We start from the raw sequence: 27,754 nt of genomic DNA on the forward strand, positions 1-27,754 counted from the left end.
CATGAATGGATAACTAGAGGCACTATGGTATAATAGGAACAACATGAACTTTGAATCAAGAAGGCCTGAATTCTAACCTTAGCTTTGTGGTCTTAACCTCACTGAGCTTTTGTTTTGCCTATATGAAATTAATAATAAATATACATCATAAGATTGCTCAAGGATTAAATAATATACACAAATATAAAATGCCAATATAAAGTGCTGGTACAATGCCTGCCACTCAGTAGGCACAACAAAATGTATCTTCTCTGTTTCTGATTATTAGCTAAAGGCTTGGTGGAGGCATTAACTGAATAACTAAGATAAAATAAATTATTTGAACATGAATTAAGTCTAATTTACATTGGAATAGCCCTTCACAGTGTTCAGAGCTCTCCAAAACACTTTATATTCTCTGATACTACTGATATTTTTGGAGCTAGCATTCTTACTGATGAGAAAACCAAATCAGACGTTGTAGCTTGTCCAAGACCAAACTGCTAGAAAGTGACTGATCCAGAACTGTATTCTTGGCATGATAATTTCTTCTCCAGTGTTCTTGCTGCTTCTGTCAGTCAAAGCTGGGCACCATTGACATTCATCATTATTCTGATGTTAGTCAAAAGATAGTGCTCTGGATAAAGAACATTGGGTCATTTTCAAACGGGTCACACTTAAAAAGATGGTTGAATTCTATTATTATTGTAATTATTATTATTATTATTAATAACTGAATTGCTGCATTAGTCATATGTCTTAGCATTAAGAAAAAATTATTAATTTGCTTTAGAGATGTTTTGGCACCCATGGTCAAAGCAATGAACACACTGTAATTAATACTGGAGTCCCAGAATCTCATTTTTATCTAATCCAAGACTGTATAACTATATATTTTAATTACTCATCCCATTTGTCACTCCTTCCTACCATTTTCTTTTCCTTTGGGTATGTCACAGGGAACTACATGCTATAATCCTATATATTCACTACTTACTGATACCCAGAAACTTCTGAAGTGGTTCAGACAGTAGTAGACCAATGACTTGTACTTCTGAGATGTTTAGAAACATACCCATTCCACATTTCATTACCCCTAAGCTAATCAGATATGTACACTCCAAATTTTCCTTACCAGAATTCCAGGCACAGGAAAGTTAGTAATGATGCTGAGGTGTATCATTTACTTTTTACATTCCAGTATGGAGCCAAGAACTTCACATGTTATCACCTCCAGTCCAGAAGAAACTGATCATAGTGTAGTCCAGAGGTGAGGGTGCAGTTTTTCTAGTTTAAACAATCTATGGACAGACTGTGGAGATTCTCCAATACCTTAACTGATTTTTTATTTCTACATCATTCTAAGTGTGTATTTCATTATAGATGGCAACATACATTATTGATTGGGGATCAGTTTTGAGTTTCAAGATGCTATGTGAAGATACTGAAATAAATATCTTATTCTCATTTAGTCTCAGTATAAAATTTAGAAACTAAGAACATGTCATTTCCTTTTCATTAGACACATTCAATTATGTAGTTAACCATGGTGTTTGCCTTAAAAGAGGGAAAATTATAAATTTGGATTATAGTTATTAAAAATAACCTGTTTTTCAATGTTTGCCAAGTCATTATTTGAAATGTTGAAGCATTCTTCTAAAGTTAACTGCAAACATACTTTATTTCATATAGTAATATTGTATAAACCTTTTAAAAAAGATTTTACTTAATTTTAAAGAGAGATAGAAAGAAGGGGAGTGAAACATCAATGTGTGGTTGCCCTAGCACACACCCTACTGGGGACATGGCCTGTAACCCAGGCATGTGCCCTGACTGGGAATTGAACCCGCAATGTTTTGCTTGCAGGCCTGCACTCAATCCACTGATCTACACCAGTCAGGGCCTGTATAAACTTTATTGTAATGCATTTTTACTTCATTATGAAGTTTCTAAACTATTTTCCCTTATTGTTCAAATAAAAATTATATGGGTTTTTACAAGCTACATTGAAAAGTAATCTCTTAAACATGGTTCAGAATACATGATGTTTATAAATTCTTTAGATGTACAAATTTTATTAAATCCGCTAAATTCTAATTTAATTTACACATCGTGAACAGTACATTTGTTTAGTTTAATTTACTGAAAAATTATTAAACTCTTTGATGATAAATTGTTTTAAAAAGGCATTGCAGACTGTGCTCCTTTATTATGCAAATGATGGCCTTTGCATCTTTTTCCCATAATAAAAATGAATATATTAATCTAATCTGTCTCCATTTCCCAATAAAGTTGTGCTTTTTGGGATCTGATAATCAGTTGTTTAACAATCTTTTAGAACGTCAATCCCAAATGTCTTAACATCAGACTGTGAAAGAAGGCAGAATTCAAAGGTATTTTATGTTCTTCATGATAATCTAGAATTTTTATTTGATTCCAGGTAACTTTGGACAATAGACACAATGGGATGTTTTCTCTTTTGTAATTAATTTATAACAATTAATTTTGTAAATAACACTTTAATTACATCATTGAAATAAAATATAGTGTGGGCTGAATACAGTGTATTACAGAAATACTACTTTGCTATAGTAATTTAATGACTGAAGCTACAGTGAATAACAATCTTACTGGTACTTGTGTACAAAATATTATACAGATTACTAACAAAGAAATTACAGCAGTTGCAAGGATGTTACCAGCTCAACAAACATCTAACAATACAATATTCTTCTAAGAGGAGAAGTAATAATGTTAGATTTACAGACAATAAAGAATTGTTTTCCACTTGAAACATTGGAAGTTAAAATCTAGATGATCTAGTATCTTCATTTATATTATTACAAGAAAAGGCTTCCTCTCCTGGGGACTCCAATCCCCAGCAGGCCTAGTGTACTAAATTTACATGAAGATAGCTTTTAGGATGCCACAGCAATGTAAAGAAACTTTTCTACCCCAAAACTACTGATTTGTAGGCCACTGCTTAAACATCTGACGTTTTTGAAAACCTATTTACATACATTCAGCCCAAATCAGTAGATAAGATGTTTTGTCTATATTACAATAGGCATTGTTAACATTTCATCAGAAGGCCAGTGCAAGACAATTGTTAAGAGCCATTGCCCAGCATTTAGGAGATTTTAAAATATCTTACAAATATACAGTTAGATTGTGAGAAATCTAATTTTGTGCATGGTATCAGTGGTCTCCGTTACAAACATGGAATGGCATAAATTAATCATTAGGACAGTAACAAGAATGCTACTCATCCAGGGCCTAATTCTCTTGTGGTGTTCGGGCCTATTTTCTGCAGGGTGAGTTTACGCGGCCAAAGTACATTGACCCTCGCACCAGATAGACTTGACTCAAAGTGATGGGGAGGCTTCTTCCAGATCCATGTTTCTTTTACTCATATTTCATATGGAATGAAAATTAGAGGTTCTCAGAGGCAGCCCTTCTTGTCTAAATAAAACTATTGTCCTAAGACTGAAAGATGCATCATTGCTCTGATGAAACTGAGCAGGTTGGAAATTTGGCCCTTTCTGAAGACATGTGATGGTACATAGAGGGCAAGGTCAGGACAAATGTGTTACCCTCAGAGGAAAGGAGATCAATCTGAAGCTGGACTTTTAAAAACTTATTAGAATCTAAGTTATGTTTAAATTAATAGGTCTAATTGAGAGACTAATTAATGAATGATACTAATAAATGGTAACTGTAATGAGCATATTCATGGGGAGAACATTTGAATGACCCAGATTAAGAAATGATATTAAAAGTGTCAAAGTAAATCAAACTAATTCAAATGCTTTCAGATGAAGGTGGCATAACACATACATGATGATATTTCACAGATATTTCTTAGAATGTCAGTGAGCACCAAGTGTAGTGCTGTCAGCCCCATGGTCCCTTATTTGATTACATGTGATTTAGATCTTGAAAGCACAACACACAATCAAGTCTACATTGCATACACACAAATACGGTTTCAAAAATGAATCCAGAGTTGTTGTTTTTTTCTACCCAATAACTAGAATTTCATTTTCACCAGGTTTTCACCTCTGTGAGAAGAAAATTGGTACTGCCTGGTAAGCTCTGAGACATGTGGATTAATATTCAGGGTAATGTGGGACAAAAGAGTGGCATTTCTAAAATGAAAATGAGGCCCTGGTGAGTTTTTTCATAAAGAATCTTTTCTCCTTCTTCTAATGAGATCCTGTTAATCCTCTAGCAACCTGAGCCCTCGTGTGCATATCACAGAAAGCAAAGTAAGGGAGCCAGCAGGTGGATTTGAGTTGTACAGACAGATGAGTATAAGTATCTCTGCTTGGTCCACAGGCCACTTTTGGCCTTAGACCATACACTGCAAGAAGACTCCACCAGGCTGAGCAGGTATCCAAACACCTAAAAAGCTACCAAAAATGCTAGCTCTCCACTTTACTTCATGCTATGCAGGCCTCTGGATTCTGCAGGAGCCATGCTGTATCTGTATGAGGAGATTATAGGTAAAGTTACTTAGAGTCAATTGGTTTCTTAAGCAATATCAGTGCTTACTGGGAAAGGGCCTAATTTTTAGCACCCATGGAACCATTAAGAAATAACAGAATAGGGCATAAGAGGCAAGAGAGCTGTGCTCATCTTCATGCTATAGCAGGTCTTGGTAACCAAGACCATACAAGAGGCTATTCCTTAGCTCAAACCTACACAGACAAAGCTGGGTGCTGGGTTGTCCCCAAGGGCATCTGGGTGAAGCACAGAAGCAGCCCTATGTCATCCAGGCCTCAACCATGAGTGTGTCAGCTCCTCATTGCCCTTTTCTATCTCACCCACGAGAGGTCTGATCATCCTCCATAGCCACATGGGCTAGACCTGGCCGTCTAACTTTCAGCAAACCGTGTCTAGTGTTACATAAACTGGGATCACACTGCTTACAAACACAACTGAAAAATGTTTTCACTGAAGATTTTTTAGGGTCAATTTGCTTATAATGACTTACATCTCCATGGACCATATTAGGTGCTCAGAAACCAAAACACTCTCATTTCCTAACATTAACAATGTAAATACAGACCTTCACTTGAATTCACTACTGATTATTCCTTCCTAAACACTGGCCTTATGGAATACCTAAAGGTCGATTTAGTAATACTTAACCCAATCTCTTAAAGACAGGGGTCAGGGGGAGGGTTCTGAATGCTTATTGTCAATATGTTATCAACAAGATTTCTGAATGAGTTCAATTTTAGAAACTGAATTCATGTACAAGTGCAGCAATGGTACAGTTTACACTTGGTCACAGTTTTCTCACTTTATGACATTACTATAACAGTTACAGCATAGAAACACACACATACACATTTATATTCACGCTTACACAGAATAATTTTACTGATCCAGACAATACTTCTTTTCAATTAAGAAAAAATGAAAACTGCTGTTTGGCCACCCAGGCATGAAATCTACTTAAACCTGGAATATAAGAATACAATATTTTTCAAGTAAACAGCAATTGCACAGTGATAACAATATACATTGAGATTGACACATGCTGTCTTAAGAGGTCCAGTAATAGCTGGAGACTAAAGAAAGTCAGCCAGAAAAAGTCAATATGCCTTCTCTCTTCCATTCTAACTGTAATCCATCATCCAAGAGAACAGCTTTAGTACAGAAGGGAATAAATGTCCTTATATGAAAATGCAGAGCCCATAAATGTTTAAGTGTCAATGAATTCTGCTCAGTACTTTGGAGAGTCTTCAAATTCTTCTTGTTGAATTAACAGAAAAAATAAACCTTTATGGTTGTTTCCAATGTCAAATTTAAATAGAGATGTTTGAAAAAATATTAAAGTTTCTAAAGTTATATTATGAGCAATACTCTTTTAAAAAGTGGTCTTGTTGGCATATATCCACTGCTTATGTCCATTGTTTTCATAAAATTCTACTTTTCAGTTTTGCTGAACTAAACAAATATAAACAACACATAGTAAACACTGATGCACATCTCACAGGACTCAGTACACTTCACAAAATAGCTCTACTTTAGTTCTATAACTGTTATCAATATAAATAGTTCTGACACTGATGGACAAATACATTTCACATTACAATGAAAGTGTGGTTACAAAGGCATTATTCATTTGATGGCATTTTTCTTGTGGTACTTAGACTTCAAATTGTGTGGCAGAAGGTTTCCCTCCTACTTCATTGAGACTTTGAAGGACCTTCCAGTCACTTAAGAAACGGGCTTTCTTCACTGTAAACCCCTAGAGAATGGAGTTTGAGAATCTACACTACCAAAACATTAGAGAACAGACAACTGATCATGGTGAAAATCACCTTTTCAGTAAGCATGATGAAGTTAAAAATGATAACCGGTGAGGACAGACTCTTCGAGATTTTGAGCTTAAAAAAAAAGAATTTCTTTTCCTGTGCTACCCAGGAGGTGTCAGGCTCACACAGCCTCGGCAGATGTGTCTGTAGACACAGACATGGTCACCTTGGCGATCTTGACCGTGCTCTTGATGCAGCTTTCCGTGGCCCTGTGAACACTGGCTGTGTTGTTCGCGTGTTTGTGTAGGCAGTCCGACTCTCCCATGCTGTTATCAAGAGGTTGTGCGGTGCCTTCACACGAGGGGAACATGCTCCGGAAAGCATGCCTCAGGTCCTTGCTCCTGAGAGCGTAGATGATGGGGTTCACGGTGGAGTTCAGCAGGCAGAGCATGCTGCAGAAGGCAAACACTGTCTTAATGAGCTTGTTCATCTTCCCAAAGACATCATACACCATGATCGCAAGCAGAGGGCCCCAGCAGATGATTAAAACCACCAGGATGAGGACCAGGGTCTTGGCCAGCCTAATGTCCATGCGGGCTTGGTCTGGCCGGGTCACCTGCACCTTGCCATCCTCTGATGTATGGATGATGATGCTCTTCTGGGTGCCACGCTGAATCATGCGGACTGCATGGCTGTGAGCCTTCCAGAGAATGTACATGTATGCATACACGATGAACAGCAGCAGCACACTGGTGACACCGATCCAGAACATCAGGTAGGTTTCATCAATGAGCGGGAAAATGTCTGAGCAAACAGACTGCAGTTTTTTGCAGTTCCAGCCCAGGAGAGGCAGCACAGCGATCACAATGGCTATGGTCCACATCAGGCAAAATGCCACCACAGCCTTGGGCCTGGTGACGATTCTCTTATAGGCCAGGGGCCTGTGAATAGATATGTATCTGTCAATGGCTGTGAGGAACAGGCTGCCAACTGAGGCGGTGAAGGAGGCTGTGACACCACCCAGTTTGAACAGAAACACATTAGGGCTGTCTTTGCGGTGGAACACGTGGAAATCAACGAAGCTGTAGACAAAGATGACACTCCCCAGGAGGTCTGCCACGGCCAGGCTGCCGATGAAATGGTACGAAGGCCTGCAGCGGAGGCTGCGGGAGTGGAGGATGACGCACAGCACAAGCAGGTTCTCCAGGACTGTGAAGGTGCCCAGCGTGAGGGACAGCACGGCGATGGCCAGCTGCTGGCTGGGGTTCAGGATCATGAAGCACTCCATGTCCATGAAGTTCTCCCCACACTGAATATTCTCATTTTCCTTGTACGATGAAAGAGACTTGTTGTAAAATTCGGTGATGTTCACCTGGTCTGCTGGGACTAACTGGGGGTTGTCTCCTGCAGTCATCTTTTCTTGGAAAGGACTTCCCCTAAAAGAAGTTAGAGGAAATTTCTGTGGGAAGTACCCTAATTTGGATGCCATGTCACCTTTGATATCTTCGTACTGAATGTCATTCGAGCCCACGTAGAGGAGGTCTGTGGTGATGGTGCGGAAGGTGGTATCTGCAAGGCCATCCAGGATCGACTTCATAACCTCTGTCTTCAATTAGGCCACACTCAAAATGACTGAGAAAGACACTGGCAGCAGAGAGTCCTAACAGAGGGAAAACAGATAAGCTGAATGGTGAGAAAACCAGAATTAAAACAAAACAAAACAAAACTTCAATGAATACCATCATGCTATTTCATTCCTGTCTCTGAAAACAGGTAAAATCCTTGCCAGATTCAGTCAATAAAATGACTCAGTCACTTAGTTAAAAGCCACCCAAAAGTTGCTGACCTGGCATGCACCAGAAACACATTTCTTTCATTATTTAAGTTCTCTGGATGTAACTCACTGTGAGAGTCCTGTGGGCACTGCCAGGGTCTGATGTCAAGTGAAGAAAATGTGTGTTTGGTGTGACATGCCTTCCACATTCATGTTAGGAAGGGTTTACCACCTGGCTTCGGCAGTCACACATGCAGTGTCCTGATGCTGGTGGGGATGAGGGAGAACAAGGTGTCACACCGTCTGCTCTGGAAGACTCTAATCACCTTGTCTCACAGGTAAGACAATATGCAAGACCACCAAAAAGCAAGACAGTGTGGAATCACAGATTGTGCCGTGTGGCCTGTGTGCTGAGTGTGAAGGGGGAGGGAGAAACTGCTGAGACCCAAAGAAAACATGAGCAGGAAAATCTGGGACCCAGTCCTGCCTCCACCAGGCAAGTTTCTTCACCTAGAGGTGACGTTTGGACTGAGCCATGGCTGAGGAATACTTCTAATATGTGTACACTAACCAAGAAAAATGTCATGAAGGGCAAACTTGCACTGAGGCTCCTGAGAAGACCAAGACCTTTATCACTGGAGCAGAGTGACAGGAGACAGTGCTTCCTAGTGGTGCACCCAGGAGTGGTGTGCTGACACAGCACCCTGAAGGCAGCCGACAGACCTCTTCATGAAAGGCTTTCCACGTGGACAGCACTGGAAATAAGGATGGCTGAGAGGATAGCCCAAATTGTAAGAGCTCTTCAATTCTAAGCAATTTGGTTTTGTTTCAAAATAAACAGCCAGAGAATTGATTTTACTATTTGTAAACACTTGTTTAAAATGTGGCTATTAGAAGTTAGCTTATAAAAAATTAGAAGTACTGAGTGATATCTATAATAGTTAAAATAATCATAAAAACCAGTATTTATTTACTGTCTTTTTGTTGCTACTAAAAATATTACACTGTACTGGAGGGAAAAAAGATAGTCATTATCTTGGAACAAATTTAAAAATTCTGAGTTCTCCTGCTAACATACAGAGACTCTATCTGTCTGAATTAATAATTCATGTATTCATCCATTCAACAAATTATGTGGCACCCACCACATGCCAGGCACTACACTAGCCATTAGGGACACATTGCATCAAGTAAGAGCCCCTGACCACATGAACTATAGTGTAGCAGGAGACAGGCAGCTGACCCCATAAACATGAGAAAGTGTGGTGACAGCTCCAACTGGGTACGTACAGGATGCTGTGGGATCAGCCAGTCTGAGGGGTCAAAGGAGGGTTCCCCAAAGAAAGGGTGATAAGGTCAAGACTATTCAAGATTAGTGTGGGTGGAGACAGGACATACCATTTAATCCTGAGTTTATACATTTATTTCCATAACTAGAGTGTGGAATGTTATTTGTTTCCTTATGTCATTCACCAGCCTTATAATATGGTAACAGATGAGAAAGAGAGGGCTGGGCTCCCACAGAGGTGTTCGCATGAACCTAGTGGGTGACTACTGAATTTTATTAATATTAAAGTGGTAATTTAATAATATTTATTGGCCTTTTCTTAAAATTAGAGGAAAGAAAGGCAATTAATCTGATGAATATTTGACCCCAAAACCAAAGCTTGATCCCACTTCTAAGCAGCTTTGGGAGCCAGTCCATCCCATAGGTCATCTTCTCTCAAGTAGAAAACTCTCCTCTCGCACTTCCCAATAAAAGACTGATTTATTTGAAATTTTCATTATTTATTTATTTACATTATACATTCAAATTTCAAAAGGCAATATAGCATCAATCTCTCTGATCCAGATGTTCCAGCCAACCAGCTTTTCTCCTCAAAGGTAAGAAGTTTCTTGTCGCTCCTTCCAGAGATAGTCCGTGCATATTCAAGCAAATATGTCTAGCCATTCCCCCTTCACTCACTTTTAACAAACTCTAACATACCGTACACAGTATTCTGCACTTTACTTTTTTACCTACAAGAAGACAATTCCACAAAACCTCCCTGTATTTTGTAGCTGCCTTAAGTATTAAATACAATGCATTAAGCAAAGTATTAAGGATAAATGCAAGTTTAGTTTATCATCTCTTTGCCAGTACAAAGGATGCTGCAGTAAATCACCTTCAATCACATTATTTTTCACACTTCTTGCAGTATTGTGAATGATCTTTGTAGTTGTCCAAGCTCATACCTTGGACTTACCCCTGACTCCTCCTTGTTTGCCTCTGTAATCAGGTGGACTACCAAGTATTGCTGATTTTTCCCTTTTGAAGCACTCATGGAGAGCTGATTATGTGCAAGTGGCATCTGGAACCTCTTACATATACCAAATTACTTATTTTCACAATGGTCCTATGAGGTAAGTGCTGCTATTGTCCCCATTTTATAGGAGAAAGGCACAGAGAGGGTAATTTGCCATTCAGGTAGCTAGTAGGTGGCAGAGCCAGAATGAACCCAGATGTTCTAGTTTTAGGGCAGTGCTGTCCAATAAAAATGTAATGTGAGCTACATGTACAATTTTAGTTTCCAGTATCCAGGTAAAAAGAAACATGCAAATGAGAAAATTAATTTAATAATACAGTTTACTTAACCTAATATATCCAAAATATTATCACTCATGTTGAATATGTAGGTTCAACATGTGGACCTAGCCACATTTTAAGTACTTCATAGCAATATGTGGCTAGGGACTACCATATTGGACAGGACAGTTCTAGAGCTGCCTTTCACCTTCATGAGATACCATCTCTCTAACCTGAGACAGGGGTGCTGCTATCTCCCTTCTTTGCCCCAGTGATTCCAACCAGTGGAGGGGACACTGAGTCAGGAGTCAGCAGTCCATGATCAGTGTTAGACCCATGTCAGTCTTTCAAACCTCCAGTGTTTCATCTGTGAAACAGGGAGGAGGGAGAGGCCTAAATCACAGAAGTGTGCTGAAAATTAAATATTAAAAAAAGCACTTAATATGGTCCCTGGCACAAACCTTAATTCTTCAATAAATGTTAATTATTAACATTTCTTAGTACTATAGCTCTCAGCCTTATATTATTAATTATATGTCAAGATAATTCATTGTCCTAATTAGATCATAGGCTGTTAACTCAATTTTTATTTTTGTCTCAGTATTAGATCACAAGGAAAATAGAGGATGTACACATGGGTAGAGGAGGGAGAATGTCTACATGTATATTCTAGGCATTTGAGAGAGACTACATATAGTCTATCATGACAACTCTATCAGGTGCTTATTTGTAATTCCCATTCACAGACAAGGAAATGGAAACCATTAGATGTTAAGTAAATTATCCAGAATATGAAAAGTATGTAGCTGAATCCATGTTGCTCAGACTCTGGAATTTCTGCTTTTGGTAGCTTTAAGGATTAATAGTAACTAGGAAAAGCCATTTTGAATCTTATATTCAAGTCTTCTAGCTTCCTACAAACACAAATTGAGGTTTATGATCAATCGTAGTCATTAAGACTACCTTCTACTAAATCACTATTTCCTATCCCAGCCCATCTTGGTGCATCTGCCTATTGGCATGGCCTCAAGTACTAAAACTAGCATTTGGAAGAGCTATAAAGTGAAGAAAAAGGATCACAGGCTTTATTTCCATAATGTAAAACATGTGTGCCTGTGATTTACTCTAGATTAAAATCACCACATATGTGATCACAATTTCTTATTTTATTGCAACCAAGAATGGTTATGAGATACATAGTAATTTCTGTTCAATATAAGCCAAATATAATTAAAGAATACAGTTAAAAATATATATGAATTTCATGCAGTTCAAGGATCTCAGTAATGTCCAAATACCACTGTGTACAGGCTATTTTAAGTTAATGGGAGCATGGCAGGAAAACTGTTCTCTGCATTTCAGTAATTCTTGCTTTTATTTCTACATCTGGGTTATTACAGTAATTTCCACCTGCTTATTTTTTGCACTGAGAGTTTTCTTTGAGAGTTCATTAGTAATATAGTTCAGGCTTTGGGGGATGCAACTGCCATTAATTTTGTTTGTGTTTGCTACTGGGAAGAATCATAATTGAAAATTTCTAGCAAGATGCATAGATGTACTTATTAAAGAAGCAGTTGGTTTTTATTACAGTTATAGTAAAAGAATGATTGAATGACATTTAAGGGGATTTTCCTTGAATTATGCTTGAATAAAATCAACATATTCTGATACTTTAAGTTACAAATCATGCCTTTATAACAATAATAAAATATTTTAATGTGTTGTATCTATTTTATTTTATTTATTTTATTTTATTTTTGAAAACTTCAATTTATTAGAATACCACCCCCTGTTCTTTTTATTTATTTCTCTATATGCACATCTGCCTCTCTATCCAACCCCCCAACTTCCAAACTTATACATCAATTAGCAAGCTATGGTTATAATCAAAGAAATTTTATGCATATGGTAGCAGCATGGAGTTTTTAAAAAATCGACCCAGAGTCTAGATCTTTGTTTCTATAATCATTAAGGATATAAGATGTCCATGTTCTGACTAGGATGAGCATTGAGAAAGTCCTCAAAACAAACTTCAAATAGCATCTTTTCTATATCAGTATAATTTAATAGCTGGTTATATTATTTTTCACTGCCCAGCTGGAGACCTTCTTTATTTCAGAGAGACGTTTCAATAATTTAGATATTTATCACTTTTAAGTCAAAATCCATGCAGTTTTGGCCTGCACAGTATCTCTGGGGGAATAGACACCAGGCAGCATCTGCTTCCTGCAGGTCGTCCTGTCCAGAAAGGCAGGAAACCCACTGGAGGCCTCAGGAGGACTGGTGCTCCCAATGCAATTACAGACTGTTATCAGCCCACCACAGCTCCTTCTCCAAAATTCTAAGTTTATAAATGCTTTAAGGAGACAATGCCAAGCCCATAGTATCAAAACTGACAGGAGTCCAGGATATCAAATGTAGGAGTCACAGGCCCTGGCTTAACCCTGTTCTTTCCCTCCTTTCTTTGTTGGTCTTGTGTTGTTCTGCTTGGCTGACTTCATAGAAGAGCCTTGTGAAGGGTTCAAAAGAATAATGGTGCCAGTGGATATACTTGTTTTTTCCCCCATTCACTTCTGGGAACAAGTCTGGTTTCTACTAATTTGATCAAGAAAAATAACTTGCTAATGCATTTCTCTAAAGTTAGTAGGAAAAATTTTAATTGCTTCATAATTGCATTATGTCTAAGTCAAGTCCTCAATATACATGGCAGATCTCACAAGAAAACATCATAACTCAATAATATTTCTGTTACAGCTGAATGGACAACTGAGCCTTTCCTAACTCTTACCTAACAATTAGAGTTTTGGAATTATTAAAGTAGCCTTGTAACTTTTTGCATCAACCTCTGTAGCAAAGAGAAATAAAGGATTGACTTAATTATCCTGATAATTCAGGCAAAAATACATAATCATTCTTCCTAGTATTAATGTCAGCTCTTTTTCCCATATATTAAAAAAATTCCATTATGCTTGTAATGCTCAGTTAGTTCTCAAAGCTTTAGCTTTTCCTTTTTTCTAATGTAGAATAGAAGTTATTAAATGCACTTTTTTCTCTGGTCTATTCTTGCTAACAAAATGAATGTTAGATTTTTCATAAAAATGTATCAATTTATATAAACAGACATTAAGATACTTGTAAGACTATATTTCTTTTCAAATTTAACCTGAGGCATGCTTAATTATTTAACATTTAAAGCTTGTTAAAACAAAGAATTTCAGGGCTCAACAAATTAAACCACATTGAACAGGCACTCACTAGTAGGTGATGATGCCACAAGAAGAACCTACCCCGCATGCAAATTAATGATACAAATGATTCACTGACTTTCATAACTAATTCCATCTACCATTTAATTTAGCTCTGTTTTGATGTTTCCTACTAATAAGTGCTTTTGCTTCTTTTTACAGATAGCTTTTCCACATAATCTGTAAAGAAAGATATCATGCATAATTGAAGCAGCCTTTCCTTGAAAGAGAACATACAAAGTGTTTTATTCAGTTAGAAGCTTGGTCCATGTATAAAATACTCCATAAGATTGTCTTTATCTTCCATATGAGGTCTAGTCAGTAAAAGTAAAAAGCAGTATATTATTCTGGTCTGTAATATACATAGAACCTATTAGATAGGTTATCTTTACAATTCATTACCAAGGACAGCAATAGTTTCAAGTATGCTATTTGTTGTCCAATGGTGCAGCATACTTTTCAGTTTAAGGAAACTGAAATTCATTCTTCAATTAGGGGTATTTTCTCTTTGAATCTATGAGCATATGAATTAAACCCAACTAAAACAAGTCTTGCTTCTCCAGGTTTCAATTTCAAAGAATTTGCGTGTTTTAAATACAAAATAGAGAAAATTCCAACTTCCAAATATTTCAATAAGAAATATTTGAATATTTATGTGCCAGGCATTGTACTAAGCACATATGTTACTTTTGTTTAATATTTACATGAAATAGGTGCTGTGACAATCCCCCTTCTACATATGAGAAAACTGAGAGGTAAAATGTTTTGTCCAAGGTCTCCAACTAGAGGCAGAGCTAAAACTTGAACCAGGTCTATATAACTCAAAGTCCCTGCTCAACTTTGAGGTCCAAGAACCACTGAAGAAGACACTCTTCTTTCCATTTCTAAGGAAGGGGCAAGAGTTGATTGAGGGAAAAGCAGGTAATAAATAGTACATGATAAGTTTATATAGTGAACAGCTCAAATCTGGAGGAATGATCTGCTGACTGCAAAAAGGATATCCATGGCACGTGCAAATCATCCTCACTCTATGGTCTTCAGGGACAAAGTGCAACAATTAACTGTAAGCTATAAATCCCAACCCTCGATTAGCACTTTATTTGCAGTGACCATTGGCAAATAAGAAATAAAATCTAACTCATCATTGCCACTATTGTTATTTAATTAGATAGGTTTATGTTTTCTTCATTAGTAAATTGTAAGGATTGTGAATAGTAATGACAGCCTCCACACCACCAGTGAGGAATAAAGAGGGAACCTCCTTTAGGTCTGAATGAGATGCGACTATTGTTAGTAAACAAGCTTTAAATGCTCATTCTTTACATGGAGAAATGCATTGAAACCACTCAACTTCCCCCCAAGAGCAGTGTAGTTTACTTAGACCTGGGGGAAGAAGACTCTCAGAGCCTAGTTCCTAAAATCTTGGCTGGAATCAGGCAGAAGAAATTCTGTAGGGCTCCAACAAGAGAGTGTCTGTGATGCCTCTTGGTGCCCCAAGGGCACAGAGACGGATATAAAGTTAGAGGCCCTTAGATGCTTCATTTAACACATTTTATTGTGTGTTTACTCTATGCTTAGTACTGTAGATGTTATATATCCACGAATCATACCTGTATAATGAATATGGGTCAAGGAAGCATTGGAAATGATTGCCCGTTCTACCTCACCCAATCAAATAAAGCTCACCCATCTGCCCTTCCCCTTCCACATATGACAGAATAGAATTGGATATGAATGCATGTAATAGGTACATTATACTTCATCATCAAATAGTATTGAATTATATAAATCCCCTTCCTACATATGCTTTAAGGTTTTCTCCCAAGGAGAGATGATGGGCACTGCTGAGACAGCCTACAGCAGTCTTTCTTGTTTCTAAACCCCTCAGATCATGAACCTTGATGGTAGGGCTCCATCTTGCATGGCCTTGCATGGCCTTGCATGGCCTCTGCCTGGCAAAAGGTAGGTACTCAATACCTGCTCACTAAATGAATATTGCTGTACACTGGCAACATGGCAGATCTATCTTAGCAGAATGGCTTTTAACTATGGGTAGTTTTCCTTGGCAAAGTCAGTTGATCATTAGAGAATTAAACCTAAATCTTGGTCTCATAAAAACTTCCATCTGAAAAAAACTGCTCAAATATAAAAGTTACATAAAAGGCATGAACAATTATTTGTCCCAGGATCTTTTAGCTCAGTATCAAGTAGCAGTGATACTGGCAGCAAGTGGAGGTTATGGTCAAAGATACTCCTTTTTGTTGTCATTTTTTTTTTCTTAAAGATTTTATTTATTTTTAGCCCTGGCTGACATAGCACAGTGGACTGAGCATGGGCTGTGAACCAAAGCATCGCAGGTTCTATTCCCAGTCAGGGCACATGCCTGGGTTGCAGGCCATGGCCCCCAGCAACCACACATTGATGTTTCTCTCTCTCTTTCTCCCTCCCTTCCCTCTCTAAAAATAAATAAATAAATAAATAATCTTTAAAAAAAAAGAAAATGTTGTGTATTTTCTAAAAAAAAGATTTTATTTATTTTTAGAGAGAGGGAAGGGAGGGACAGAGGGAGAGAAACATTAATGTGTGGTTGCCTCTCATGTGCCCCCTACTGGGGATCTGGCCTGCAACCCAGGTTTGTGCCCTGACTGGGAATTGAACTGGTGACCCTTTGATTTACAGGCCAGTGCTCAATCCACTGAGCCACACCAGTCAGGGCTATCATTCTTCTTTAGCTTTGGTGTATATTATGAATGGCAATGTGTAGCCATGTAACAGTGATACACAAAGAAATCTTTGTGACATGTACAACCCTCAACAAATCCTAGTTATACACTGTTGATATAGACCTTTAAAGATGATATACAAAATTATGATTTTAATGGCCCTTTTCCTTCCCTGAAATGCATGCTATTATGCATTGTTCTTTCCCAAGGAATCCCATTAATGGGTTTCTCCACGTGGAAGTGCTTTTTCAAGAGAAGTTATGTTAAAATTCAACCACTAGATGGAGTGGCTTTTATAAGCCCCCAGGAACCAATTCATTATTCTATTTACAAAATAATTCTTGCTTTGGCTGAGCAACTTCTCCTGCTACAACATGTTGTTATGCATTGTACAAGTGAATTAATTAAAACCTAAATAAGATAATATGTTATGGAGGGTTCAAATGGGTTAGTATTACTACCTACACAACTAAATTTCAAATTGCTTTTCTGGGGCAAAAGGATGTTAAGAAAATTTAATACATTAATAAAAATTAATTGTGAATATTTGGAATTCTGCCTCAAGAATGTAATTAAGAATGAGTAAAAGAAAGTGGTTCTACTGAAAACAAATGATATGTTTATGCCAAGATATGGTTAAAAGTAAGAAGGGAATGTCTCAGGAGCCCAAAATCAATTCTAATAGCAAACTCAACTCATTTCTATTTTATGAAACATTTAGCTTTCCAATTTTCAAATATGAAATCACCAACACAGGTCATAACTCTGTGATGAAATGAAAAAGAATGGAAAATTATCTTCCACTATTATAGGGGCTAAAGTGTTCAAATTGAGGATACAGTAGCTTTCTAAACTATTCAATTTCCTTCTTATTATTTTCTTGCTGGAATAATTTTAAATGTTTTTATCATCTTGTAAATTCAGGGTTCCATTCAGACATGATTTTAAAAACTAGGTACTTATGTATCACCTACTTAAGTTCAAATGTTAAATAAAAAATTTTCAGTGTGTACTAACAATAAAAGATATAAACAGAAATATTCTTTCAAGATGAAAATAATTATGTACAAACAGAACTTGAAGAACTAGGTTTCAGTAAAGATGCAAAATACCCTTTGTAAATATGGTTATGATTAAGAAGAAGTATGCAAATTGGATGGAAGTACAGAATTTTTATGCCACTGAAATCATGAGGTAGTTCTATTGTACCTATACAAGGTCAAATCCTTCCTAGGGTTTGCGTAATGCAATTATGTAATTTTGTATGGAGCTGAGTAACTGAAAGTATTCAGAAAAAATAACATGAAGGTAAAGAATTAGTAAATAAGAAAGATGAGAATAGGTTGGGAAATTCCAGTGTACAAAAATAGTTGGAGAAGTCCCACAACAGTTATTAAATGCATTCGGAGTTATTTTACAGTCGGTGACTCAGTCAAGATGTCTCCAGCAGCTTCAGCATCACTTGAGAATTGCAAACTCTCAGTTGCAACTCAGACCTGAAGAAACAGAAACTTTAGGGCTGGGGTGCATATGTGTTTTACCAAGGCCTCCAGGAGATTCTAACACACTCTGAAGTTTAGGAACCATTGTTAAAGATTATGGCCAATGAAAAACACTGGGGGAAAGGGGCAGGGAGGGAAGAGAATTAACCTTTAAGAAGAATTGATGTTAGATAGCAAGAAAGATTATTCTATGTGCATAGGTTTTTAGATCATTGAAATGGATTGCTAAGGGGGCTTGCTCATGATAAAGCAGTCTCTCACAGATCTTTTTAAAAAAATTATTGAGGTGACATTATTAATAAAATCATATAGGTTTCAGGTGTACAATTCCTCAATACATTATCTTTATCTTGTATTGTGTTCACAACCCCAAGTCAAGTCTCCTTCCATCACCATTTATTTCCTCCCTTTACTCTCTTCTACCTCCCCCCACCCCCTTCCCCTCTAGTAATCACCATACTGTTGTCTGTGTCTGTGTGAGTTTTTTTTTAATCCCTTCACTTTTTCACCCAACCTCCTAATTCCCTCCCTTCTGACAGCTTTCAGTCTGTTCTTTGTATCTATGAGTCTTACTGTTTTCTTAGTTTAATTTGTTCATTAGATTCTACATATAAGTGAAATCCCATGTACTTGTCTTTCTCTGACTGGCTTATTTCACTTAGCATAATACCCTCTAGGTCCATCCATCCACGCTACAAAGAGTAAGATTTCCTTTTTTTTTTTTTTTTACAGCCTAGTAGTAGTATTACATTGTGTAAATGCACCACTGCTTTTTTATTCACTCACCTACTGAAGGGCACTTGGGCTACTTCCAAATTTTGGCTATAGTACAATAAATAATGCTGCAATGAACATGGGGTGCTTATAATATTTAGAATAAGTGTTTCGGGTTTCTTCAGATTATTCTCAGAAGTGGAATTGCTGAATCACATGGCAGTTCCATCTTTAATTTTTTGAAGTATCTCCATACTGCTTTCCACAGTGGCTGAACCAATCTGCAGTCCCACTAACAGTGCATGAGGGTTCCATTTTCTCCACATCATTGCCAACACTTGTTTGTTGATTTATTGATGATAGCCATTCTGACAGGCATGAGGTGATAGCTCAATGTGGTTTTAATTTGTATCTCTCTGATGATTAGTGACATTGAGCATGTTTTCATATGTCTATTGGCCATCTGTATGTCCTCTTAAGAAAAGTATCTATTCAGGTTCTTTGCCCATTTTTTAATTGGATTGTTAGTTTTGGGGTTTTTTGGTGTTGAATTTTATAAGTTCTTTAAGATTTTGGATATTAACCCCTGATCAGGTGTATTTGATGAATAAGTTCTCCCATTCAGTGGGTTGTCTTTTAATTTTATTGACGGTTTCCTTTGCTGTGCAAAATTTTTTTCGTTTAATGTAGTCTTATTTGCTTATTTTTTCCATTTCCCTCAGCTGAGGAGTTATATCAGAAAAAATATTGTTATAAGAAATGTCCAATATTTTACTATGTTTTTGTCTAGGATTTTTATGGTTTCACATCTAACATTTAAGCCTTTAATTCATTTTTGAGTTTATTCTTGTGTATGGTATAAGAAGGTGGAGTTTCATATTTTTTGTACATATCTGTCCAATTTTTCCAACACTGTTTATTGAATTGACTACCTTTACCCCATTGTATGTTTTTGCCTTGTTTCTCAAATATTAATTGACCATAAAGGTGTGGATTTATTTCTAAGCTCTCTATTCTGTTCCATTGATCTATCTGTCTGCTTTTATGCCAGTACCACGCTGTTTTGATTACTGTGGCCTTGTAGTATAGGAACTGCAAAAGACCCCGAATAGCTATAGCAATCTTGAGACAGAATAAAAAAGTTGGAGGAATCACACTACCTGATATCAAACTATACTACAAGGCCACAATAATCTCACAGATCTTTAAATCCATGGCATTTTTATTTGACTGGAATAAAATAATGCAGTGTAGTCTGAAAATAAACAGAAGTAGGGAACCTCTCAGCCTACAATTCAGGGCTTCTCTGCACTGTTTCAGGACACTTGCTGTTATATATCTTATCCAGCAAAGAGAAGTGGCTTCAAGATCTGAGATGTAAGTACCCAGGATGCAGACATAAATTAAGAACTCTACACCAACCATTTTCTCCTAATTCTATTGGCAAAGTCTATGTAAAGTTTCATAGGACTGCTAGCAATTTCTTTCAACACTATTGTGAGGGAACCCATAGTTACTGCACATAAAAGAACAGGAAAAGTAAAAGTAGTTAGCATTACAGCAGTTATGTTTAAAGATGGAAATGTTTCTGTTTCTGTTCTTCTTTTCCCAGAACCATAAAATAATGTATCATAGGAGATGAACCCAGAAAACCACAAACTAAAATAGAAATTTTGCAGCAGGCTCAAGTAATGCAGATCCACTGTAAACTATCTTTCAGAACTACCCTGATAATTATACATTTTACACTGCTTATGGATGGCAAGTATCTTATATCTAAAATTTATAAGTATATGGAAATGTATGCCAAATCACGAAAATATGGGCAGACTGTTCCCTCTCTGATTATTTTATCAATAAAAAATGGATCATAGATTACTCATAATTAGTTTCCTGAGTGAGGACTGAAATCATTCAAAGATTTCTTTTTTTTTTAATTTGCAAGAAGTTAGATGTAGTTTCCAATAGTAGCTGTACATTTTCCAAAGTTAAATTCCCACATATGCAAAGATACAGAATTCTTTAGATAATCTTTTGCTTACTTTGGTTATATGTCAAGTTGTTCAGTTTTCCTTTTTCTCCACACACATATTGCTTGCTCACCGCAACTTACATAAAAGCTGGAGAAAACATTTACAAATTCTGGTAGCAATGCATTAAAATTAGTTGAAAATCTAGTCCATTTAACAATCTACATAGGAATAAACCAAAATACACAGATCAGAGTGGCATTGAATTAAGTCTCTCTTGTAAAAATAAGTCAAATTGATTTATTTTGAAACATAGCTGAGTTAAAAGCAAGCAAGAGTGACAAAGGCATATGACCTATGATGTTGGTTCACTTGCTGTACTAAAAACATCATTTTTAGCCTCTTGACCAGCGGAAAACAGCGTTAGAAAACTTCCTAGTATGAGTGTTTATATGTGAGAATAGACATTTTGTTAAGAAGCATGGTGGAATTTATCACCAATTTAAATGTTAAACTCCTTATAACAATTCATAGAACTCATATTGATTCCAATTCTCTTCTCTAAATATATGGTCCAAAATAATGGATGAAGAAATGATGAGGAACAGAGGGGAACCCTCCCATTTAAACATAAACTTTGACAAACATAATTTCCTAATTGCATGTTATTTTAATTATATTTAAATATATTATTGACATACACAGTTTGTGGAAGCATTTGCCAGCATGTCCAACTACCACAGCAGATTGCCTGGCACATCTTTGAAAAATGCCTCTGCTTTTCTTTAAAAAGCAATAGCATAGAATTTGCTAATAGGAATTAAAAAAATAGATATTACACTGCCAAATTTAGGTAGCTATACTGCATTTTATTTCCTGAAGTTAAAAATTATTAAAAATGCTATTCAGAATTGATACTGGTGGTAAGGAGTCAACTCAAAAGATATCAAATTTTTAGTCAACAAATACAAACTCTAAACAATTATGAATCTAAACTAGAGTAGAAAAATAAGACATTAGATAAAATATTGTATGCTTAGGGGAAAATGATTTGCCATCTGCATCTAGGATAAAAGGGAACTTGCATCCCTTGTTGCATTTAAAAATACAAAATCTAGGAATCTTACTAAAAAATACAGAATATAATGCTATGACACAGTGGGTTAAAAGAGAATTAGCTAAAAAAAAAAGAGTTAGCTAAAAAATATTGATTCCTACCTAACCAGTCTCAACTCACATATTCAAAAACAAAAGAAAACAAAACAAAAAAAGAAAAACTTTGAAAGCTTTCCTAAAGTGCAGGTGTGAAAATTCCACCAGCTGGGATAAAACAACTCACAGCATTCTGGAGCAACTGTGGTGACTCTGCCAGGCCCATTCGCTCAGGTCTGGTGAGTCAACAGTCCTTCCCTCAAACACCTACATAAACACAACTATGAACTTCAAGAATCCCATGGCCACTAAGTTATGCGATTAACCTGTCCAAATGAAACTTTTAAATTAGAGGATATCCCCAAATTATACATTAATAATATGTATGGAAAATATCAATGAAAACTAGGTAAGAATGTCCTAGAAAAAACAATTATAATCAAGTGTAGTGCTTTATTTTTTTATGAGATGCCTATTCATTGAAGAAACATGACCCAGGAAAAATTTTGGCAAATGTTTTATGTTATGAACTAGAAGTTCATAATGATTACTTCAATGATGGTTTTGACCTATTATTGTTGATATGTCCTAACTTCTGTATTATCCATGCAGCCCTGTTTGAGATAGAAGTTCATCTAACATCAAACCATTTGAATAGTATCAAGAGAGAGGCACAAAAACCACTGAACATAACCCTCCCTTTTTCAGGCCTCACAAATTTCCTATAGCTGTAACTTACTTCTGATAGCATTACAATTTGTTATGTGTAACAAATATTACTATGTTAATATGCATTTTGTGATGCAGTCATAACTGTATATTTTCTTCCAACTTTCTCCCAACTTTTTTCCCTCAAATAATAAGCAGTTAGCAAGATTGGTGAAAACTGTGTTAAACCCATCAATTAGTGTTTATGATAAAACCATGACCAAATGTGGTTATGCCCATCCTGGCATTTTCACAAGATTCTTAAAACACCTGGGACTGAAACGCTGTTCCACTACGGTGGAAAACAAAAACAGCCTTGTTTTGATGCAAGGTGAATACATCCCTTTGCCTTGAGTCTTTAGTGTCCAACTGCTCTGAATTTGGACACTTCCCCAAATCTATAATACTTATTTAAAACCTAAATTATATGTTCAAGTATGTCCAAATATATAAAGGCAAGATATCTAATTTTCTTTTGGTCATGATATACATCTATGAAAAAGTTTGTTCATATCTATGTATAAAAGTATGTTTATATATCCAATCACCTAAAATTATGCAGCATATAATTTGATATTATAGATTCCAAATGACATTTACTGTTTATTTTAGTCCAGAATATATCTGAGAGAAACCTAAGTTGACCTATACAATAAGTCATAAAGTTAATCTGATCTAATTAAATGGTTATCAAAATAGCTGATAGCAATTCAGTGGCAAAGTTAAATTCCTCCACCCCTCAGAAACAGCATTCATGGAATTATAAAGTTAACATTATTACAGATCAGGATTAGGAAAGAGCAGGAGATATGGGGGGGGTGGTATGAAGTTAAAATTATGCCAATATAAAGTACATCAATTGGTTTTGATTTCCTCTTATTCTTTAACTTCTTTACCAATTTTCAGTCAAGAAAAAAAATCAGCAGAGCTTGTGGTCCCTCAAAATGTAGATGTGCAAAACATAAACCTGGTCCCAGCACAGTCTTCCACACACTGCTGGGTCAGGTTGTTGCAGAGTGAAAAACAGAATTATAAATAATTTAAACCCAAATGCTGGTTTCATCTAATTTGTTGGTTCAATTAGAAAGTGATGAATACAAAAATAGAAGAGACAGACTTACACTGGTGGAGACACAGCATCTTTTTTTGCAGGAATGAAAGCTCTCATCTGTGTTCTTCATGCAACTGAGCTAACATAATTACCCCCTAGAAGAACATTACAGGCAGCAACCTAAAGGACAGGCTCCAGCTTACTGGCCAAATTCAAGACGCTATCACCAAATCTCATTTTATTCATCACATGTTGTTCGGGATTTCCAAATTCAATTTATTACTTTTTTTGCAGCATTCCTGGAGAGCTAATTATAAGAAATAAGCCCCTTTCTTATTAGGCCAACTGTTTTCTGGGAAGAAACATTTGGTAAGCGTGGTGAACTGTAAAGTGCTGTTAGGAGTTCCATTTCATAACAGTTTATTCTTATACAGCAAAGTATTTCAATTCTAATCTCTATCACTAATATGCAAGACAACCAGGGAGCCTGTCTAAGTTTCCTGGTGGTTAATGTTAATTCTGGGTCAAAACACAGAAAGATGTCATACAGTATTTTGAAAGAGTTTTTCAGGCTTTGCGTTAGTAATTAATAAGCTGACACCGCATACTAAACACTTATCAACACTAATCAAGTGGGCTGCTTTTTTCTTGAGAAAAATAGGTAAACCAATTCAAGGGGCTTTCTTTTGGAATACACTGAAATATGCCACAAACATAGTGGTTCTTCTGGAGAATTTCATTCCCAGCAGTTTCATCTTGGTAACATTTAACAATTTCACTATTTTAACATTTTGAAATGCCAAAAAGAACACACTGATCCTGCAGCTAGGCTTATTAGAGAAGAACAGCCTCACAGGCGAGACAGGGAGGCAGGCAGTCCACTGGGAAAAGGGTAACAGAAAAAGACAGAAAACGTTGGATAAGAAACAAAGCCGAGCACTTACTCCAATGTGAGACCACATTTTCACCAGGAGGGAAAACTTCACACAGCAAATTAGATACTATCACCTATGTTTATTGAAACGACTAGGCATAACATTCTTTTTGTATGCATGCATGTTTACTGATGTTGCTTATTAAAACTGGGGGGCATGAAAGATCTGATTGGCCTTCCTAACAACAAGCATAGTCATTTTGTTTTTGAAGGGTCAGGACTGAGCATTTCCCCCTGTGGCATCATTTTACCCCCATGGAGACTTACGAACACAATGAGACATCTTCCTATCAGACACTTGATACATACCTCAGCCAAGACTGCTCCTTGCCTGGAGTGAAGACATCTTTGAAACAAAAAGAGTCCTTTTATAATAAGTTCTTTTGATAACCTAAAATGAATTAGTTTTTAAAAAACCATATCCATCCTCAAACCTTCTGCCCAACTATGGTACCTACTGTTGTAGGTACCTACAAATAACTGCCAGCAATATATTATGATTACAATTCTGTATGTGTGTGGATACTCAGAATGGATATAATCAGAAAATAATTTGTCTCACTTAAGAAAGTATACATGGCCTTTTATTTTGATAAAATTGCTCTAAAATGAGTTAGAAGAGTGGGGGAGGGGAAAGGAATGGGGGGGAAGGGACCAAGAAAAATCAATCAGTCTATCTTCCCTTGCAAATTGTCAGCAGGGTGGGATTAGAAAAGCAACACTTTAAATCAGATAAAGCCCTATGGGAACCTTAAAGGTTGGTTGCTCTGAGCTTCTCAATATTCTGCAAAATAGATTGATGGCAGTAGCCATCCCACTGATAGTCAATGTCCACTCAGTTTCCGCTAAGAAATTGCATATCCCCCGTTGTTCAAAGGATATTAACTTGGTAATAAAAATGACAAGTTATGGGACCCACAGAAATATCTTTCAACACCTTTAAAACCAATAAATCTATTCTAATCTCTTATTGGATTAAATGCTAGAGGATGCCTAATATATCAAGAAAGCAACAACAGAGGCAAGAATAACATTTTTTAAGAAAAAAAGATGAGAGACAAAATGATTAATTGGTTGACTAAATCTTTTTCTCATCTGTTCAAGTTAAAACTAAAATTAGAAACATGCATGTCGCTTTTAAACTTTCAAGTGACCAAATGACAGCTTCTCACATCGAGCACAGCAAACACATTTGCATTCAGGAGGTGATCCATTATGGTTGTGAGCCTTAGCAAGAAATGTGTTTTTAAAAAACACATCAACTTTTCTCAGCTAATGGCCACTTCCGAGTTAAATGTTCTATCACTACTCAGATTAGGTATTAGTTACATGCCCATTTATTTTTCCTCAAAGAAGAGTGCTGCCTGTAGCTGTATTTTTCTACATCAAAAGTTTATTATTTGACATACATTTCTTTATAGGACATTTGATCATTTAGACAGTTTCTAGATTTGGTGCAGAGATCGATGTATTTCTCTGGGAAGACAGCTGCTGATACGGTTTACAGACATTAAGCACTAACTGTTTCTGAAACAGGCACAATTACACATTTTCCACAAACAGACATCAGTGAGTGCATACAGAGAGCCAGGTGCACACACATTCAGTAACTAGTAAACGGTAGAAACCTCCAGAAGTAGCACAGACCACAGTTAACAGGCTGGGGCTACACAGCTAAGTAAACACCAACGCACGATTTGTTCACAGAATAACAACTCCGCGATGGACACTTGGGGACCACACTGGTCAGCACCCAAGCAGGAGAGAAGCGGAAAAAGTATTTTCAAACGCAAGTCTGCCACGTCTTACCCTTCGCATGCCCTGGTCCTTGGATGGGAAGCTCCCTGGGCACCTCTCGCCCGGCGCAGAGGCTGCTGCTCTGCTAGAACGGAACGTCCCCCTTGACTCTACCGAGAGATCTGCAGGGAGCGGAGGCGCCCCGCCCGGGCCAGGGGAAGGCACTGGCGCCAAGGGAGCCTACAAGAGGCGGAGGCGGAAAAGAAGTGGAGAAGGAAGGGGTGGCCGCGAGAGTAACAGGAGGGAAACGGCGCCGGCGCTGGGATGTGGACGGGGTGGGGTGGCGCGGGATGTGCCTCAGTCCGTCGGTCAGTAAGTCAGTCGGTCTGCGCTAACCACGAGCCGGCGTTCCCTGCCTGCAGCGCCCGCCAGCGACAAGTGTCGGGACTGGCGCCCCCTCCGCCCGCGAGCCTCGCCCCTTCCCTGGGCTCTTCGCAGATTCCTCCCGCTCGCCCCGCCTGGACCGGCGTGGGGTCGCACGTCTCCACAGTCCCGGTGCCCGTCGCCTCGCCCAGCTCGCTCGGTCCCTGTCTGTCCCTCCGCTCGCGCTCTGTCTCAGGCTCCCTCGCGCTCCAGTCCCATTTATGAGGCGCGGTCCCATCACGTGTTAATGAGCCTTTGTCCTGCCCCAGCAGCGACGGCGGCACAGACCCCGCCGAGGGAACTGCGTGGGGAGGGACCCGCGCGGCGCGGCGCCAGTGGCTCCAAACTTTGCTGACGCGGAGCCTGCCCCGGAGCTAGAGGGAAAGAGCCTTTCCGACCCGCGTCTCCCACTTCTCTTCCTCTTCCGCGGCCGCGGTCCCGGGGGCCCCCACTGCCGTGACCTGCCTCTCCTCCCGGATACCCTCACACCCTGGCCGAGGCAAGGACAGTCTAGTGCTTGCGTCGTCCTCGACCTGGGGCCGTTAATCACGCGCGCCCCGGCTGCGCGCAGCACCAACACCTTGCGCGGGGGTCATGTCTGGGGCAGCGGGCTGAGCCGGAAAGAAAAGAGGAGCTCGAAGGAAGAGGCCGAGGTGCCCCACTCCATCTACGCCAGGCCGCCCCCGCTGCGGGCAGAAGCTAGCCGGGCCCGGGGCAGGCGAAACCTTGGGACAGAGCCGCTCAGGAGCCACTCGCTACCTGGCGGCGGCCGTGCGGCTACCTGTCCTCCGCCCTCGGGCAATGCCTGGCTTTGCGCCGGGCGCCTTCCAGTCGCTGTCCCCTCCCGGCGCGGACCACTCGGGCGCTCCCCCACCCGCCCAGCCCCTGCAGCAAACAGTTGGGCCCCGTAGGCGGCTAGCTCTGAGCCTCCTGGCCCGGCGTGGCCCTCCCCAGCCGCCCCGCGGCCCCGCTCCTCGCACCTTCTCGCTGGAGGAGGACACCTGCCT

General features: G+C 38.3%; 1 protein-coding gene across 2 annotated transcripts; it reads right to left on the reverse strand.

Annotated features, from left to right (window-relative positions):
* Window positions 1–2,425: 2,425 nt before the first annotated feature.
* On the reverse strand, window positions 2,426–27,089 carry CNR1 (cannabinoid receptor 1). 2 transcript variants are annotated; one of them, XM_045844257.1, is made up of 3 exons: window positions 26,397–27,089; window positions 24,897–24,933; window positions 2,426–7,908 (listed from the first exon to the last, which is right to left on the reverse strand). In XM_045844257.1, exon 3 carries the CDS (start codon window positions 7,843–7,845, stop codon window positions 6,430–6,432), a length of 1,416 nt encoding a protein of 471 aa, XP_045700213.1. In that variant the 5' UTR covers window positions 7,846–7,908; window positions 24,897–24,933; window positions 26,397–27,089; the 3' UTR covers window positions 2,426–6,429. The 2 variants fall into 2 exon arrangements, with proteins under 2 accessions (XP_045700213.1, XP_045700212.1); XM_045844256.1 differs by lacking the exon at window positions 24,897–24,933.
* Between the last annotated feature and the right edge of the window lie 665 nt (window positions 27,090–27,754).

Source organism: Phyllostomus hastatus, unplaced genomic scaffold (genome assembly GCF_019186645.2).
Source record: "Phyllostomus hastatus isolate PE091 unplaced genomic scaffold, TTU_PhHast_1.1 phas_contig_40, whole genome shotgun sequence".
Taxonomy (NCBI): domain Eukaryota; kingdom Metazoa; phylum Chordata; class Mammalia; order Chiroptera; family Phyllostomidae; genus Phyllostomus; species Phyllostomus hastatus.

What these genes read in the sequence shown, in the direction of transcription:
- CNR1 (XM_045844256.1), bottom strand. Translation starts at nt 7,845, where the DNA reads ATGAAGTCGATCCTGGATGGCCTTGCAGATACCACCTTCCGCACCATC.